This window comes from Aquarana catesbeiana, linkage group LG08 (genome assembly GCF_042186555.1).
Source record: "Aquarana catesbeiana isolate 2022-GZ linkage group LG08, ASM4218655v1, whole genome shotgun sequence".
Classification (NCBI taxonomy): Eukaryota; Metazoa; Chordata; class Amphibia; order Anura; family Ranidae; genus Aquarana; species Aquarana catesbeiana.
In genome coordinates this window covers 124,978,831-124,998,422 of record NC_133331.1, presented here as the reverse complement: position 1 = coordinate 124,998,422, position 19,592 = coordinate 124,978,831, and the positions used below count along the sequence as shown (strand labels likewise).

The 19,592-nt window shown below is 39.0% G+C and overlaps 1 protein-coding gene across 1 annotated transcript in view; it reads right to left on the bottom strand.

The window, feature by feature from the left end:
• Nucleotides 1-542: 542 nt before the first annotated feature.
• The window catches only part of PTEN (phosphatase and tensin homolog), a 120,835-nt gene continuing 101,785 nt past the window's right edge, over nucleotides 543-19,592 (bottom strand). The window contains exons 7-9 of the mRNA XM_073596349.1: nucleotides 17,529-17,695; nucleotides 9,171-9,398; nucleotides 543-5,352 (exon numbers count right to left, since the gene is read on the bottom strand). Coding sequence (XP_073452450.1) covers nucleotides 5,176-5,352; nucleotides 9,171-9,398; nucleotides 17,529-17,695 — 572 coding nt within the window. The 3' untranslated portion in view covers nucleotides 543-5,175. The remainder of the gene's footprint in view (nucleotides 5,353-9,170; nucleotides 9,399-17,528; nucleotides 17,696-19,592) is intronic.

The window sequence follows — 19,592 nt, the reverse complement described above, 5'->3', positions numbered from 1 at the left end:
CAGAAAGTAACTGAAGAAATGTCAAGAAAAAGTAACAGGTAAATATGATATACTTTCCTATTAATGCTAGCAGCACGAGAATTAAAAGTAATCAATGTGGATTGGGGAGAGTTAAGTTTCACTTTAAACCTCTATCAGAGGCAACTAAACAATCTAACACAAGCACACTGCAACATCCCATCAGTAGCAACCTGATCTAACTACAAAAGACTAAAATCTAGTTACAGATATTTCTAAAATACATTTAAAACGATATCCTGTTTATTTCAATATTTTAACCACACATACCTTTAGTAAACACAAACATTAAATCAAGAAAAACCATTGTGTTTGTGAACTGGCTTTTTTTAAACATACTTTTTTATTTTGTATATATTTTCATATACATCTTTCAGCTTTATTCGGCTAAGACCACAACAAAACACTGGAAACTGGAGTAGAGAACGTGGGACATTCTTGGCCCTGTAAACAATTGAGCACTATAATACACCAGTAAAAATTGAAGTTTGGGTATACACCTTTCCAATAAAACACCCACACAGTGACAAGAATGAGACTTTAATTGGTTTTAAGTGGAGTTTATAACACTAAGATAAAGGGATGTTAACACATACAATAACAAATGGACATGTGAATTTGTATGAGGCATTATCCTGTACATGTAATTTGTTGTATATTCTCAGTGCATAGCATTACACACAGAGCCACTGCTGCACAGCACAATAGTATCTGAAGAGGCTGAACCGGAGAGAAGACTGACCGATTGAGAGAAAAGTATATATAATAAAAAGATTACAGGGAATTCTTCAAAAATTTGAGCTTAGAATGAAGGACAGAATATTCCCATCTCCAGTTGTAGCCTCGTAATAGTGCACAGTTCCACCCATTCCATTTGCATGCATGACAAGTTCAACAGTATTCAACAAGGAGAAAAAAAAATTTAAACGAGGCACTTTGTGGCAACCACAGGCATCGTTAGACATATTGCACAAATTTATATGGGAATGTACTGGAAATTATATATATATATATATATATATATATATATATATATATATATATATATATATATATATATTCTCCAGTAAACTCCACTTAAATTGATGGCCTGTGCCACAGAACAAGAACACCATGGATGCTATGTACAAAACTATTTTCTGTGGCAGAAAGTAAAAAAAAAAAAAAAAATCGGATTGGGATACTTGTTCAGTGTTTGGATTGACCTGCATGCCCTGACAGTGTGTCAACACTACCCAAAGCAATTACTTTAAATTCTAGAAAGAAAAAAAAAAAACAAACAAAAAAAAACAAAGTTCTACACACTTACAGGCCACAATGTCTCAGGATCATCATGAATAGTAAAGAAAACTCAATAATGGGCTTAGGGCAACTTAAAAAAAAAAAAATAGTCATCATTACTGTTTCGGAAAATGGAAGGAGTGAGCAAATCAGTCAGTCAAAAGAATTCTTGTCAAAGTATAGAGGGATGGTAACTGAAGTAAACGCATAGAAGAGTATGTCATATATATATTTTTTTATATTTATACATATATAATGCCATTTTTACCCACTTCGGATGACTATACCATAAAATGTTAGCGAGGCTTCTCAAAAATATTTTTACTCTTAAAAATTAAAAATGGATTCCTTTTTTTTTTTTTAAAGGGAGAAAAAACAGTGCAAAATCCCATAATTTTGGCTGCATGATTTACCCTTCTGTAAATCAAGATAAACTGTAATTATCTAAACACAAAAGGTGTGAGGCAATAGGAAACAAATATGTACTAGATAAAAAGGATAAACGTCCATGTCTGCATCACTGGTGACTCCCCAAGTTAGTGCAATCTGTTTGTCCATGCCAAGTCTTCACTCCTGGCAATGTCAGTAAGGCAACAAATGAGCTGAACCATCGTTAATTTACGAGGCCATACAAAATGTCCAAAAAACCAAAATGGATAATTTACCTTTAGAATATTAAGTGCTACCTGGACATCAATATACGCTCTTTAAATATCTTTCTTAGGTAAGAAATGAAGACCTATGAAACTCATTCTATACTTGGTTTTACGGTTTGTATGTCCTCAAGTTTGAAAAGTGCTTTTAATATTATTAGGCAGCTGTGTTGCGAAACATTGTATAGCATATTTAGTGCGTCAAACTGAGTTTTCAAAACAAACTATGCTTAATCTTGATGTGATCCACTGTCACTGAGAATTGTCATTTACCATAATGTGCCAAGATACCGCCTCATAAAAATAAAGCCTCACATATAAAAATGGAGGAAGGGAAAAGCAGAGGTATGGTTCATAGCAGCCAAATTGGATAACAACTTTCCCTTTTTAGCGATAGAAAAAACAATTACAGCACAGATCTAGTAACTGTGGGCAAGACAATTTCTCCTCCCAATTTTTATGCAAGAGGCCCACTCATCTTAGAGGGCAGTCAAGTCCCATTATTCAAGTAACATATTCCTCTTGGTAGTCAATAGCATTAAGGGGTACAACATGGTCATAACCTTTTAGCATAAACTGGGGTATGCATTTTAAGAAAGGGATTGAAACTGCCAAATATTTCCATTTTAATTGTAAATAACGGCTGCTTATGGAATCAACTTAAAAAAAATTTGCAAGCTTAAAAATGTTAAAATGTTGCATTAAAAGGGGCAAAAAAAAAAATGTACCACTTCTTGAAAGGGGTGCATAATTTAAAAGTGAAAAATCGAGCTCTATATCCACCACCATACTAAAAAGGCAAAGGTGTGGATATTTATTAAAAAAAAAAAAAAAAATGCACAAATGGTTGCATACAGCTATTCAGTATATTTTCTGATACAAATCGAGAAACTGAAAAGTGCTTTGATCTAGTCTTTATGAATCAAAATATTTAAACAACCCACAAGTGGAAAGAGAGGTGTTTGGTTCAAGAAGACACTGATTTATATGCACATGTAGGTCCAGAACTCAGCCCATTCTTTTAAACTATATTCTGACAGTCATAATTAACACTGGCTTCTCAATCTAAGGGAAAAAAATTCCTTTCAAATTCTTGAATTTGAATTACAGTTTCCGAAGTTAAGTAGGTCATCATATAAACAAACTATATCAAATGGGATTTTACACTGTCATGAAATGTATTTTCACAAAAAAGATTTTTTTTTTAGCATTTGAACTGGAGCTTGAAACTGGAAAAAAAAATCTGCAGTCTGACAAAAGTAAAAAAGAAAAAAAGGATAAAAAGTGGAATACCAGACCACAATACCTGTGACCAGTTCATACAACACTGCCAGTTCAAAGATCTAATATTGTAATAGATAGCAATCAAACTATATAGAGTATTTGGGACGCATTATAATTTTGATATACACCGTCTTATATTTGTGCCGTGTTGAAACTTTTAAAGCAACACTGACTTCATAACCATGTGTAATGTAAATAAAAAAAAAAAAAAAAACAAATATATATCTATATAAAAAAAAGACATTGAAGCTACTAAACATTCTTCAAGTAAAATTCCCTAACAGTTAATGACATAAAAAGTGTGCAAAACTGCAAAACTCATTGTAATAGAATGTGTACGATCAAAAAGGGTGGATTTGCTGACAGCTATACAATTAAATAAACGCATGACTTTTTGTATAGATCTGTTAGAACTGAACGTGGCTATTTCCTGTGCACTGTTAAAATAGTTCATATTTGATGGAGGGCAGGGCACAAAAACCTATAGCAGAAACTTGCAGGCAGCACTTGAAGCATTCACAAAAGTTATATGACTGGAAAAAAAAAAGAATGCAATAATTAGACCTTTTATGATTAACCATTATGAGCCCAAGTCCTCTTTAAACATACCCAAGCTGATGTATAAAACTCGACACAAGAAAAAACGGATGTGGTGTCTACAACAACTAAATGCTTGCTCTCATTTTTAAAGTGGAACTATAAAAATGACAACTGGAATCTGGCTACTATGGCCAAGGCCTCCACTTGCAATAGCATTCATAAAGGAGCATGAATGTGCTTTGAAAGAAACCTCTGGCACACAGATGGTTAATATCTCAAAAAAAAAAAACTTTTCAGCACTGGCCTTCATTACACATGGGATGGAACCATCATTGCAACTGTTTGGCATAAAGATGTAGAATTGCAGAACCTAAATTCATTGCTAGTTTACTTATTTCAAATAAAACTGGTAAAATGTCACCATGGGCAGCTAACCTTAACATTTATTTAGAGAACTACCAAGTTATAGAAGGACATTTGAGACCCTGCTAACTTGTGGGACATTTTCCACACATGTGGATCCTCTCATGATGGCCTGGATGGTTCAATCCTGTACCTCTATAAAAAGAACCACTCCCTACAGCTGCCTTTTCTAGCACCATTATGCAAAAAAAAAAAATAAAAAATAAAAAATACACAAATAAAAGCAGCGACAGTGGACAATTCCTTATATGTTCAGGATTACTGCAGCACGCAAAACAAATAAAAAAAGGAGCATGTAAAAAGCTTGAGATGGTACATGAATCCAGCTGGTAAGAGATTCCGCTTTAAATATTAAATTCTCCACCGCATTGAATAAACATACGTACATGGAAATAACCCTTGAACATTCTATAGCCAATTGAAAAATATAACTGTTGCCACACTGGCTGTGAAGAGGCAGGAGGTGAACCTAGTATTTCACAAAAGCACATTATAAACTTCACTTTGTGACAAAACAAAAAATAAAAAAAGGGGGAAGGGGTCCTATGTATACACAGCTCCACTTTTGGGAAAGGGGGGGTTAACAAAAAACAAACATAAAAAACTGGAATAAAATGGGAAAGTGCCATCTTTATTTATCCTAATTAAGATTTAAATGTCCTTTTGACACGAAAAGGATATTTACATAACATTGTTACGTAAGCTTTTCTTCTTTTTTGTACTTTGCTTTTTCCTCTTTTTTTTTTTCCTCTCCTTTTTCCTCATTCCATTGGACAACAGTGCCAAAAACCCTGCTGGGCAAAAAAATATTGGTCAAGGAAAAAAAAAAAAATTGCTCCTATAACTGGTAGTCTGACAATGCGATTTGCCATTTAAAAAGGTCCTTTATCAGTTTATTCAAGTTTGTCTTTCTGTGGTTTTAATTCCCTCGATTTAAAAAAAAAAAAAAACAAAAAAAAAACAAAAAAAAACAAACTCAGACTTTTGTAATCTGATCTTCATCAAAAGGTTCATTCTCTGGGTCAGAGTCAGTGGTGTCAGAGTATCGATAATGATCAGGTTCATTGTCACTAACATCCGGTGTTACTGAAGTTGAGCTGCTTGCTTCTGAATTTGAAGATTCTTCTACGGTTTTAGTGAAAAATAGCTTTACCTAAAGAAAAAAAAAAGACAAATGGGAATCAACACACAAAGTAAATGAGCAGCATAGAAGCAGCAACAAATATCTAAACACTCAAACTTTGAAACTCCGGAAATTAAAAACTTCAATACTCCAAAAACCCCAAAAGGTAGCACAACAGCATCTGGTTACTTTACACAAAGCCATCTCTAGCTTCACAAGTTTTTAATAGTTCTAGTAACACCTATTCTATGAAGTAAGCCATGTATCTATATTTAAAAACCTGAAAATGTAGCGCTATAAAATGCAAACAATAAAATTATATTGCACACATGATAACTTATTCAGGAAAAGTTCATATATTGCAAGATCGAGAAATAAGTGAGAGATCCCCACAACGATCTTCAGTGCTCAGGAGCACACCACCGTGCTCACAGCGGGTCTCCTTCAAAGATCTGTTACAAAACTACAAATCCCATCATGCCTCAGCATATGGGAGTCATCCTTGCAACTGTCAGCCTTGCAATGCCTCATGGGACTTGTAGTTTCGCAACAGATGGAGGGCCACCAGTTTGAGACCCCTGATCGAAGGTCTCCGTGAACCACTATATCCACAGTAGACATAAACTAGCTCAAAGGTCTATGGGAGGGTAACAGGAATGTATTTCCTGAAAAAGGAGCAGTCTAACTGCCGCTCACATCGGTTCATCTATCATCAATTACACTTATACTTTCAAGGCAGATTTAAACTAAAGGAATGCCTAGATGAAAAACGAATACCAAGCAGGTAGGCTGTGCAGCCTTGCATGTATATTAAAGTAGAAGTCCACCCTAACACTAAAATCCCTACATCCACGATCTAACACTAACCTATCTAGCCTTGTAAAGAAGAAATCAGTAAACATACCTTTTTTGAAGCTGATCCGACCCAATCCCATGCTGAGCAGTCAGCGGTGGCGTCGCTGTGGAGGCGAGTGCAGAAGAGGCAGCCGACAACGGAAGCCCCATAGTAAGTCTAGGGGTGACATCACTCCCCATTAATTTCACAGCCATTGTCGGCTGTGTCCTCTGCAGAGCTTCTGCCACTGGAGACCGGACCGGCTTTAAAAAAAAAAAAAAAAAAAAGGTACGTATACCAATTTCTTCTTCACAGGGCTAGATAGGTTAGTGTTAGATCGTGGATGTGTATAGATGCAGGGATTTTAGTGTTAGGCTGGACTTCTACTTTAAGGTTATGCTTCGAATCTAGATAAGTGCTTAACCACTTCAGCCCCGGACCATTTGGCTGGCCAAAGACCAGAGCACTTTTTGCGATTTGGCACTGCGTCGCTTTAACTGACAAGTGCGCGGTCGTGCGACGTGGCTCCCAAACAAAACTGACATCTTTTTTTCCCCACAAATAAAGCTTTCTTTTGGTGGTATTTGATCACCTCTGCAGTTTTTATTATTTGCGCTATAAACAAAAAAATTAGCGACAATTTTGAAAAAAAAATAAAAATGATTTTTTACTATAATAAATATCCCCCAAAAAATATATAAAAAACATTTTTTTCTTTTTTACTAGTAATGGTGGCGATCAGCGATTTTTATCATGACTGCGACATAATGACGGACACATCGGACAATTTTGACACATTTTTGGGACCATTTATACAGCGATCAGTGCGATTAAAAATGCAATGACTAAATGTGACTGGCAGTGAAGGGATTAACACTAGGTGGTGCTGTAGGGGTTAAATGTGTCCTAGGGAGTGATTCTAACTGTGGGGGGGAGGGGCTACGTGTGACACATCACTGATCACCGCTCCCGATTACAGGGAGATGTGATCAGTGACAGTGTCACTAGGCAGAACGGGGAAATGCTTGTCTACATTAGCATTTCCCCGTTCTCCCTCTCCGCGAGACGATTGTGGGTTTCCCCGCGGACAGCGAGTCCGCGGGACCCGCAATCCCATTCAAGGAGCTTGCGGCGGGTGCGCGATGGCACGGCGGAAAATTCAAAGAGACGTACAGGTACACCCATTTGCGCAGCTGTGCCATTCTGTCGACGTACATACACAGGCGACGGTGGGGAACCAGTTAAAGGGGGTGTAAAGGCAGAAGCCTTTTTATCTTCATGCATTCTATGCATGAAGATAAAGCCTTCTCTGTGCAGCAGCCCACCTCAGACCTCTTAACACTTACCCGAGGACCCTCCCTGTCCAGCGATGTCCACGAGCGTCTCAGCCGACTGAGATTCTCCCTCCCAATTGGCTGAGACAGAGCAGCGACGCCATTGGTGAAAGTCAGTTAGCCAATCATGGGAGAGAGGGGACGGGGCCAGGTCGGGTTTCATGTACGAATGACACAGGGAGTTGTGACTTGGCTCGGGTGCTCCCATAGCAAGCTGCTTGCTGTGGGGGCACTGAACAGGAGGGAGGAGCCAGGAGCACAGAAGAGGAACTGGGCTGCTCTGTGCAAATCCACTGCAATAGAGCAGGTAAGTATAACATGTTTGTTACTTTTTATAGAAAAACAAGACTTTACAATCACTTAATGTAGAAAAATGTAAAATAATGCATTTGGGTGGCAAAAATATGAAAGCAATCTACTCACTAGGGGGTGAATCTCTGGGGGTAATCTATGATGGAAAGGGACCTGGGGGTCTTAGTAGGTGATAGGCTCAGCAATAGCATGAAATGCCAAGCTGCTGCTAATAAAGCAAACAGAATATTGGCATGCATTAAAAAGGGGATTAACTCCAGGCATAAAGCGATAATTCTCCCACTCTACAAGACTCTGGTCTGGCCTCACCTGGAGTATGCTGTCCAGTTCTGGGGACCAGTCCTCAGGAAGGATGTACTGGAAATTGAGCGAGTACAAAGAAGGGCAACAAAGCTAATAAAAGGTCTGGAGGATATTAGTTATGAGGAAAGGTTGCGAGCACTGAACTTATTCTCTCTGGAGAAGAGACGCTTGAGAGGGGATAAGATTTTAATTAATAAATATCGTACTGGTGACCCCACAATAGGGATAAAACTTTTTTGCAGAAGGGAGTTTAACAAGACACACGAGGCCACTCATTAAAATTAGAAGAAAAGAGGTTTAAACTTAAACTACATAGAGGGTTCATTAATTTAAGAGCGGCAAGGATGTGGAATTCCCCTCCACAGGCGGTGATCTCAGCGGGGAGCATTGAGAGTTTCAAAAAACTATTAGATAAGCACCTGGACGACCACAACATACAGGGATATATAATGTAATACTGACATATAATCTCACACATAGGTTGGACTTGATGGACTTGTGTCTTTTTTCAACCTCACCTATTATGTAACTATATTAGATATTACCACACAAGTACAAAGCATGTAATGAAACTTCCACTTCTTTAGGGCTGTTATGCTGCGTACACACGAGCGGACTTTACGGCAGACGGGATTTCGTCGGACAATTCGATCGTTTGTGGGCTCCAGCGGACATTGTTTTCTCAAAAGTTGGACGGACTTAGATTTGAAACATGTTTTAAATCAATCCGTTGAAATCGAGTCCGGTCGAAAAGTCCGCTCATCTGTATGCTAGTTAGACGGACAAAAAGCCACGCTAGGGCAGCTATTGGCTACTGGCTATGAACTTCCTTGTTTTTGTCCAGTCGTATGTCATCACGTACGAATTCGACAGGGTGGATTGTGTGTAGGCAAGTCCGTTCATTCAGAAAGTCCATCGTAAAGTACGTAGAAAAGTCCGCCGGGCAAAGTCTGCCGTAAAGTCCGCTCGTGTGTACGCGGCATTAGTCTTATAACCACATTATACTACAGGCTTATGAGTTTTGATATCAAAGGGAAGAGCACACGTGAAAAACTCAGACTTACTTTGAAGTTTGGGGAGAAGTATCTGTTGGCCTTGTCTTTATTAGCTTTATCTAGGTCATTCTTTGTTAATGAGAGAGTAAGATATTCCTTGTCATTATCTGAACGTTCCGTGCTTTTGATACCATCAAGTTCCTGCTCTCCAAGTAACGTTCCATTCTCTACTTTGTCTGAATACTCTTCGGGACCAGGTATGAAGAATGTATTTATCCAAAAATGAAACATTTTTTCCTATAGGAAGAAATAAAAATATCACCATGTAAGAAGGCAGGGAAGACTTGCAGGTTTTTTTTTTTTTTTTTAAAGAGAACGCAAAAGAGATAGGAGGGGGAGAGCAAAAGAACATACAAAGAGAAAGTAGAGTATGTAAAGATAAAAGTGGTGAAATCTCTCTCTCTCTCTATATATATATATATATATCCCTGAGTGAAGTAACCTAGAGATAAAGGCTGCAGTTGTATATAACCACTGTTGTGACTAGGCATCATAATAGTCACTCATACACTGCACACAGCTACTAGAGAGGCACTGAAGGATCTTGGAATGCAGCATTAAAAAGGTTCTGAAGGTTATTACCTATATGCATTACACCCCACTATTCCACCACCCCCTCTAAACACTTCTCTGAGCCTGTCAGAGATCCAGCACTGTGTCCAGCTGCAATCTTCACTCTCCTCTCTTACCCTTCACACAGGAGCGAGGCCGAGCTGTGCTGGCACTGCTGCTCGGAAGCAAGCCCCCAAGTCTGCACCCATAGCAAGTGGCTTGCTATTAGGGCACACAGGGAAGTGGAGGAGCCAGGAGTGCCATCAGGGGAACCATTGCACAGAGCATGTAAGCATGACGTTATTTTTTTTAATTCAAGGCTTTACAATCACTTTAAATTACCAGCAGCAGCTTGAAAGAAGAATGTTTAAAAGCAAACTGAGTTCAGCAGAGCTCGAGAAATAGACAGATTACCTTCTCAATACACTAAGTTTCGCTTTAGAGTGGGAGTATGGGAAGAGCCATTGGAAGGAGCCGGCCAGTGTGCCGATTTGCATACTGTCCAAACTTCCTGGAAGCAGCAGCATACTCACACACTGAAGAGGAGCACTGTGTCCTCCGATGAACACTGGACTAAACACTGTAATAAATGTAAACATTTATATAATGGAAAGCAGCTCTCTGCGTGCTCTGTTGGACATGACTGTGTTAACTCCATACTACACCACCATTTTATGAATAATAAAAAAATGCAGTGCAGAGCCTAGTGTCCCACAGAGTTCTGTCAGCATTATGCAATTTCTGGAAAGGCAACAATCACATTTCTTCATTCACTGGAATAAATAGCACTCTGCATGCTTTGTAGTTCCGAAACATACAAAACGTGAAGCACATAAAATACACCACTGTGCTTTCTAACTGTGATGATATACATTTGATCTTTTTCTTGTTGTTTAACCACAAAGCTGACTATGAAGATATATTTGTGTCACAGCTAGACAGTAAGACTAGTCAGGTTATGTGCGGTGACTGCTGTTTTTCTGTACCTGATCAACTGTTTTCTATGCTTTCAACAGAGTATCTATTGGCACCACAGGTCAGAGCACCACGTTGTAGGGAAGAGACCAAGTTGTAGGGCACGCACAGGCAAATTAACGTACCTGTACGTTGCCCTTTAAGAAGCGGCTTAGAGCTCCGTGAGTGTGATCGCGGGTCCTGCGGACTCTAAGTCCGCGGGGATACCCGCGATTGTCTCACGGAGAGGAAGAACGGGGAAATGCTCATGTAAACAAGCATTTCCTGTTCTGCCTAGTGACAAGGACACTGATCACCAATCCCTGTAATCGGGAGCGGTGATCAGTGTCATGTCACCCATAGCCCCTCCCCCCCACAGTTAGAATCACTCCCTAGGACACACTTAACTCCTACAGCGCCCGCTAATGGTTAACCCCTTCATTGCCAGTCACATTTACACAGTAATCAATGCATTTGATCGCTGTATAAATGTGAATGGACCCAAAATAGCGCCAAAAAAGTGTCCGATCTGTCCGCCATAATGTCGCAGTCAAGAAAAATTAATAAAATAGCTGATCGCCGCCATTACTAGTAAAAGAAAAATTTATAAAAATGCCATAAAACTATCTCCTATATTGTAGACGCTGTAACTTTTGTGCCAAACCAATAAACGCTTATTGCGATTTTTTTGACCAAAAATGAGTAGAACAATACGTATCGGCCTAAACTGAGGGTTTTTTTATATATTTTTTGGGGATATTTAATAAAAGTAAAAAATAATGCGTTTCTTTTTTCAAAATTGACGCTATTTTTTGTTTATAGCGCAAAAAATAAAAACCACAGTGGTGATCAAATATCACCAAAAGAAAGCTCTATTTGTGGGGAAAAAAGGACGCAATTTTGTTTGGGAGCCACGTCGCACAACCGAGCAAATGTCAGTTAAACCGACGCAGTGCGGAATCGCAAAAAGCGCTCTGGTCTTTTGCCAGCCAACTGGTCCGGGGCCGAAGTGGTTAAAAGGAGAAATTTATTTTTTAATTTTTTTTGCATTTTAGTGTTAATATGAGATCTGAGGTCTTTTTGACGCCAGATCTCATATTTACGAGGTCCTGTCATGCTTTTTTTCTATTACTCGCGTGCAGAAGTGCCCACATATGTGAGTAGCGCCCGCATATGAAAACAGTGTCCAAACCACACGTGAGGTATCGCCGCGATTGTTAGAGCGAGAGCAATAATTCCAGCCCTAGACCTCCCTAGACCTCCTATAACTCAAAACTGGTAACCTGTAGAAATTTTTAAACATCGCCTATGGAGATTTTTAAGGGAAAAAGTTTGTAGCCATTCCACGAGCGGGCACAATTTTGAAACGCGACATGCTGAGTATCAATTTACTCGGCGTAACATTATCTTTCACAATATAAAAAAAAATTGGGCTAACTTTACTGTTGTCTTATTATAAAAAAAAAAAAAGTGTATTTTTAAAAAAAAAAACCCCAAAAAACTGTGCTTGTAAGACCGCGACGCAAATACGTTGTGACAGAAAGTATTGCAACAACCGCCATTTTCCTCTCTAGGGTGTTAGAAAAAAAATATATAATGTTTGGGGGTTCCAAGTTATTTCCTAGCAAAAACAAAACAAAAAAAAAAAAAAGATTTTAAACTTGTAAACAAGTGTAAAAAAGAGGCTCAGTCCTTAAGTAGTTAATTATGAGAGCAGCAGGAGAGGACGGAGCGGGCACTGACACAAGCAGACAGGTAGGGAGGGGGGAGAGGACAGAGCAAAGCTGCGGATGACGGAGGCACGTAAACTGACGACGGTGTCAGGGCTCAGCAGCCGTGATACACCGTGGTCAGCTTACAGGGGGGAGGGTATAGCCAGGCAGAATCGGCAAGCTTTTTTTTTTAGGCAATACAGGGGTCCAAATGACACAGCACAAGCACCGTGCTGTATAAAATGCTTTAAGGGAACAGATCTGTTTTTATACACTCTAAACAGTAAAGAAAATGGTAAAAAGTGCAATGTGCTGAAACAGCATCAAATCACCGCCTCACTGAGTCACCTCGTTCACTGCCTGGCAAAACAGACACCACCCACAAACTTAAAACAGAGTCTTTAAGTGAGCGGCTAGTGTGAATAATGCCCTTACTAAACAAATTACATCAATTTTATTAACCGGTTACACTAAGCAAGTTTTTAAAACACAAATGAATGTAAATATGAAGCCATCTCAAACAACACACCAATCTTGCACTGGAAAAGATGCTCAACATACAGAATATGCATGCTGCATGGCCCGTCAGGACTACCTGTGAGTCTTTATAAAAGGACCTGTGGACAGGATTGGCACCAAGATGGTGTCACCAGATCTCCTATTTATAGCATAGGACGAGGATGGGCAAAAAGTGGAGTGGAAACAGTAGCCAATGCAAGCCATTTCCTGCACTAAAATACTGAAGCAATACACTGGTAAACTATCCTTAAAGGTTATGCACAAGGAAAGTATAAATTGGAGATATACTTGCAACATAGCTGACCTCCTGTTCAGTAAACCTATTTGAAACACTATTTTTTGTTTATTCTTTTTTTTCTGCAGCCAACAAAATATTTACCACTTCCATACTGGACCTCCTCTCCTAAATGTAAAAATCATCTTTTTGCTAGAAAATTACTCATTACCTCCAAACATTATATATATTTTTTAGCAGACAACCTAGGGATTAAATTGGCAGTCATTGCAACTTTATGTCACATGATATTTGTGCAAGAATTTTTCAAACACGGGCCACAACACACTTTCATTAATTAACCACTTCAGGCCCAGAAGAATTTACCCCCTTCCTGATCAGGCTTTTTTTTCGATACGGATAACTGACAATTGTGTGGTTTTGCGACATTGTACCCAAACAAAATTGATGTCCTTTTTTCCCCACAAATAGAGCTTTCTTTTGGTGGTATTTGATCACCTCTGCGGTTTTTATTTTTTACGCTATAAACAAACAAAAAAAAAAAAGAGCGACAATTTAAAAAAAAAAAAAAAAAACAACAATATTTTGTACTTTTTGCTATAATAAATATCCAAAATGTAAAAAAAAAAAAAAAGTTTAGGTTAGGTTAGTTTAGGTTGATATGTATTCTACATATTTTTGGTAAAAAAATATATATATCGCAATAAGCGTATATTGATTGGTTTGCACAAAAGGTATAGCGTCTACAAAATAGGGGATAGATTTATGGCATTTTTATTATTTTTACTAGTAATGGCAGTGATCAGGGATTTTTATCGTGACTGCGACATTGTGACGGACAGACTGGACACTTTTTTGGGACCAGTGACATTTATATAGCGATCAGAGCTAAAAATAGCCATTGAACACTGCATAAATGTCATTGGCAGGGAAAGGGTTAACGCTAGGCGGCGATCAAGGGGTTAACTGTGGGGGGGGGTGGGATTGACTAGGGGAGGAGAATGATCAGTGTTCCTACTTAGTAGGAGCACACGATCTGCCCCTACTCCCCTGAGAGAACCAGGATTTGTGTGTTTACATATGCAGATCCCGGTTCTCACTCTGTCATGTGCAATCACGGGTGCCCGATGGTCATCACGCCTTCCGGGCACGCACATTGGCTCCAGTGACAGGCTGCGGGCGCCAGCTAAAGTGTCTTAAAGAGCCGACGTACAGCTACAACGGCTCGCACAGGAGAGCCATCCTGCCGCAATATAACTGTGGCAACTGGTCCGGAAGCGGTTAAAAAAAACAAAACAAAGGTAGCCCAATTTTTTTGTATAATGTGAAAGATGATGTTATGCCAAGTAAATAGATACCCAACAAGTCACATGTTAAAATTGCGCACACTTGTGGAATGGCGCCAAACTTTGGTACTTAAAGAGGAGTTCCACCCAGGGGGGTCGTCAAAAAAAAAAAAAAAAAAAATTAAAAGTCAGCAGCTACAAATACTGCAGCTGCTGACTTTTAATTGGACACTTACCTGTCCCTGGGTCCAGCGATGCGGGGGATCGAAGCCCCGCTCGTCCCCCCCCTCCGCTCGTCGGCGCCGGCATTTCAACTGTGGGCGCCGGGCTGTGGCTTCACAGCCTGGCACCCACTGCGCATGGGCGAGCGGCGCCGCATGCCGTGATTGGCCGCTCAATCACCTGGGACCTGTATTGGGTCCCAGATGATTGACAGGAGGGAGGGAGCAGAGCGGAGACCTTCCTGTGCCTGGGGGGAAGTGATGTCACCAGCCCAGGCAAAGGAACAGGCAGACTACGAGGGACCACCTAGCAACAGGCATTTAGAGGTAAGTGAAAAAAAAAAAATATCCAAATGTTTTTTTGTTTTTTTTTTTAGAATTTTTACAGGTATTTTTGTTTTTTGGGTGGAACCCCACTTTAATCTCCTATAATAAACCATAAACAATACCGCGCTAACATAAAGGTTGTTCTACTAATGATTAGCAGAGTGAAATAAATATTAAGCTGCAATCTTATCGTGAGGCGTGCACACAAACATAAGAAGAAAAAATCAAAAAAAAAAAAAAAAAAAAAAAAAATCAAAAAAAAAAAAGACTGCGCTAAGACAAAAGGCAACAATCATGTGATATGACTAATCAGAACATATGAATATGTTTAAAATTGAGTTTTTCAAAATTAATATTTATGAATAAAAAACACCAGAGCTTTCTTAAAAAAGTGACTGAAAATATATAATAACCAAATAAAGATATAAAAAGTCCCAAATGAAGGTAAGAAAAAGTGACTAGTGTCACAAAAACACACAGTCCCTGGAGCCAAGGCAAAATGCAAACAATGATCTTGGACATGTAACGCAATCCTTGGAGCCAAGGTAGATGTATTCAGTGTACATAGACGTAAAACACCCAGTGAAAAATCCTCCACCTAATAAGATGTCCGCTTACCAGAGGTAAGCTGTGAATCAGCTTAGTATTAACCTCTCCACGGGGAAGATCAGCTCCTCAGGTCTCCAACCAAGGAAGGGGGTGGGCAGGATCTTACGATGTGTTTAGCTCAATCCACACAGTAGGAGGACCCTGCAGGTAAGCTTATAATAAAGCTTGAATCTAGCAGCCTCAAGCAGACTCACAGCTCTTCAAGACAGGTGTATTCGCCAACTCCTCCGGGAGGAGTTGGCGAATACACCTGTCTTGAAGAGCTGTGAGTCTGCTTGAGGCTGCTAGATTCAAGCTTTATTATAAGCTTACCTGCAGGGTCCTCCTACTGTGTGGATTGAGCTAAACACATCGTAAGATCCTGCCCACCCCCTTCCTTGGTTGGAGACCTGAGGAGCTGATCTTCCCCGTGGAGAGGTTAATACTAAGCTGATTCACAGCTTACCTCTGGTAAGCGGACATCTTATTAGGTGGAGGATTTTTCACTGGGTGTTTTACGTCTATGTACACTGAATACATCTACCTTGGCTCCAAGGATTGCGTTACATGTCCAAGATCATTGTTTGCATTTTGCCTTGGCTCCAGGGACTGTGTGTTTTTGTGACACTAGTCACTTTTTCTTACCTTCATTTGGGACTTTTTATATCTTTATTTGGTTATTATATATTTTCAGTCACTTTTTTAAGAAAGCTCTGGTGTTTTTTATTCATAAATATTAATTTTGAAAAACTCAATTTTAAACATATTCATATGTTCTGATTAGTCATATCACATGATTGTTGCCTTTTGTCTTAGCGCAGTCTTTTTTTTTTTTTGATTTTTTTTTTGATTTTTTCCACTTTAATCTCCATAGGTGACACTTTACAATTTATTACAGGTTACCAGTTTAGAGATACAGAGGTCCAGTGCTAGAATTGTTACTCTCGCTCTAACACACGCAGCGATACCTCATATGTGTGATTTGAATGGCGTTTACATATGTGGGCGTGACTTACGTGTGCGTTTGCTTATTGTTTATTTTACTTTATTTTTACACTTTCTCTTTAAATTTTATTCCTATTACAAGGAATGTAAACATCCCTTGTAATAAGAATAGTGCGTGACAGGTCCTCTTTATGGAGAGATGTGGGGTCTATAAGACACCACACCTCTCCTCCAGGCTGGAAAGATTGAGATAAAAAAAAAAGAAAAAAAAAAAAAAAAAAGAAACATCTTTCTTTCAGATATCCCCACTGAAAGTCAAAGACGTCATATGATATCTTTGGGCTGGAAGTGGTTAATCATTGTGCATGGCTTGTAATTTTTCTATTTTTATACACATAATATTGATAAAAGGCATACACTCTTTGAAAGCAAGCATATTTTCACAGAAAGGGATGTTTTTCCAAAGCTGCATTGGGAATATCTAACAAGATTAGTTTAAATGCAAATCAGCGCTTAAAATGTATTTTTATTTTTTTGACACCTGTTTTCATATTAACTGTAGATGCAAGGTAACAAGTAGGCAAACCTGGAATTCTTAACTCAAAATCAAAGTTTAATATTAAGATAGGGCTGAGCCCAAATTTCACATCTTGCTCTTCCAATTACAGATAGGAAATGATAAGAAATGGCTCTATACTTATTTCACCCACATATAAGTCCGTTAATATCACGTAAAAAAAACAAAAAAAAACAAAGAAAAATGCAAATAAAAGCAAAGTCTTAGACATAACATGGTCTCATGGCTGCCATTGTTGAGTCACACAGGAAGTCCTTTACCAGCTGAGGAATGCACTGGGAATGTGGCAGTGTGCAGATAAATGGTGCTGCAGTAATGTTAGGAATGCTGAGCTCTGCTTTTAACTATAACACAATACCAATCTTTTACTTTTAAAATAGAATTTCAGTGATCAGAGATCTTAGATCTTTTCTACAGCCTGCAAATGTTTTGGCCACTGGAAAACACCAACCTTTTTCATCATCTTGTTCTGTTTGTGGAAAAACTCAACCTTTATATCTCCACAAACAGGAAGAGGCTGCGGGAAGTCAAAATACATGTATTTCTCCTCACGTCTTGTGGGTCCTGTAGAGGATGTAAATATCTTAACCTTCAGCTGATAGATAACAAACTGGGGATCTACAGGAGTGGGAAAAAGCACAAAGTTAGAAAAGTTCATTACATACAATATATCAAGTGTGCAAGATGAATTTATCAGAAATTCTGTGGTATGTGTGAGGTTCAGGGAAAAAACCAAACACAAACATTGGCTAAAAGCATAGCCCACCTTTTACAAAAGAATAAATGCTCCCACAATAATAAAACAAAAAGGTTTAACATTTACATTGGAACCTGCAGAGCACTGAAGGGTAATGCACAGGCACTGTTCACTGCAGAGTACCAGGAGGAAGTAAGAAATAAGCTACAAGCGTGGCACCATCATTGCGCTTGTGCACCATTGACATCTGAGCCCATCTCTCATGGTGGAAAATGGGACTTTAAGGTTGCATTCCATTCACAGATTTCAGTGATTGGATGGCATGGCTGGGTAAACTGGGCTATGCACAGCAGCGCCAAATTTAAACACGTACAGAAAAGGGGGGGGGGGGGGTGTTGAACACTGGTAAGTGGGGTGGTTTGAGGGGGAAATTGGGGAAAGTGTCCATGTTAGACCCTAAATATGGGTGTAATATGAAACCTGGTCATATAGGTGGACAAAGCCTTTAACAAGCTAATAACATCTTACATAGTTACATAGAAGGTGAAGTTAAAAAAAAAAAAAAAAAAAAAAAGACACAAGTCCAGCCTATGTGTGTGATTAGAAGTCAGTACTACATTGTATATACCTGTATTTTGCGGTCTTTCAGGTACTTATCTAATAGTTTTTTGAAACTATCGATGCTCCCCGCTGATACCACCGCCTGTGGAAGGGAATTCCACATCCTTGCTGCTCTTACAGTAAAGAACGCTCTACATATTTTAAAGGTTAAACCTCTTTTCTTCTAATTTTAATGAGTGGCCACGTGCCTTGTTGAACTACTTCCGCGAAAAAGTTTTATCCCTATTGTGGGGTCACCAGTATTTATAAAGTGAAATCATATCCACTCTCAAGCATGTTCTCCAGAGAGAATAAGTTCAGTGCTCGCAACCTTTCCTCATAACTATTATCCTCCAGACCCTTTATTAGCTTTGTTGCCCTTCTTTGTACTCGCTCCATTTCCAGTACATCCTTCCTGAGGACTGATGCCCAGAACTGGACAGCATACTTCAGGTGCGGCCGGACCAGAGTCTTGTAGAGCGGGAGAATTAACGTTATAGCTCTGGAGTTGATCCCCTTTTTAATGCATCCCAATTGATCCCCTTTTTAATGCATGCCAATATTCTGTTGGTTTTGTTAGCAGCAGCTTGGCATTGCATGCCATTGATGAGCCTATCATCTACTAGGACCCCCAGGTCCTTTCCCATCCTAGATTCCCCTAGTGGTCCCCCCCCAGTGTATAGATTGCATTCATATTTTTGTTACCCAAATGCATTATTTTTCTACAATAAACCTCATTTGCCATGTAGTTGCTCACCCCAATAATTTGTTCAGATCTTTTTGCAAGGTGTCCACATCCTGCGGAAAAGTTATTTCACTGCTTAGCTTAGTATTGTCCACAAACACAGAGATTGAACTGTTTACCCCATCCTCCAGGTCATTTATGAATAAAAAAATAAATAGGATTGGTCCCAGCACATAACCCTGGGGGACCCCACTACCCACCCCTGACCATTCCGAGTATCACCACCCTCTCAACTCGCCCTTGTAGCCAGTTTTCTATCCATGTACTCACCCTATGGTCCATGCCAACGAACCTTATTTTGTACAGTAAAAGTTTATGGGAAACTGTGTGAAATGCTTTTGCAAAATCCAGATACACTACATCTACGTTAGAGCTGGGCGATTTTCAAAAAAAAAAATCTGCACTTTTGTTAAAAAACAAAACAAAAAAACAAAAACAAAACAAAAACAAAAAAAAAAAAAACAAAAAACAAA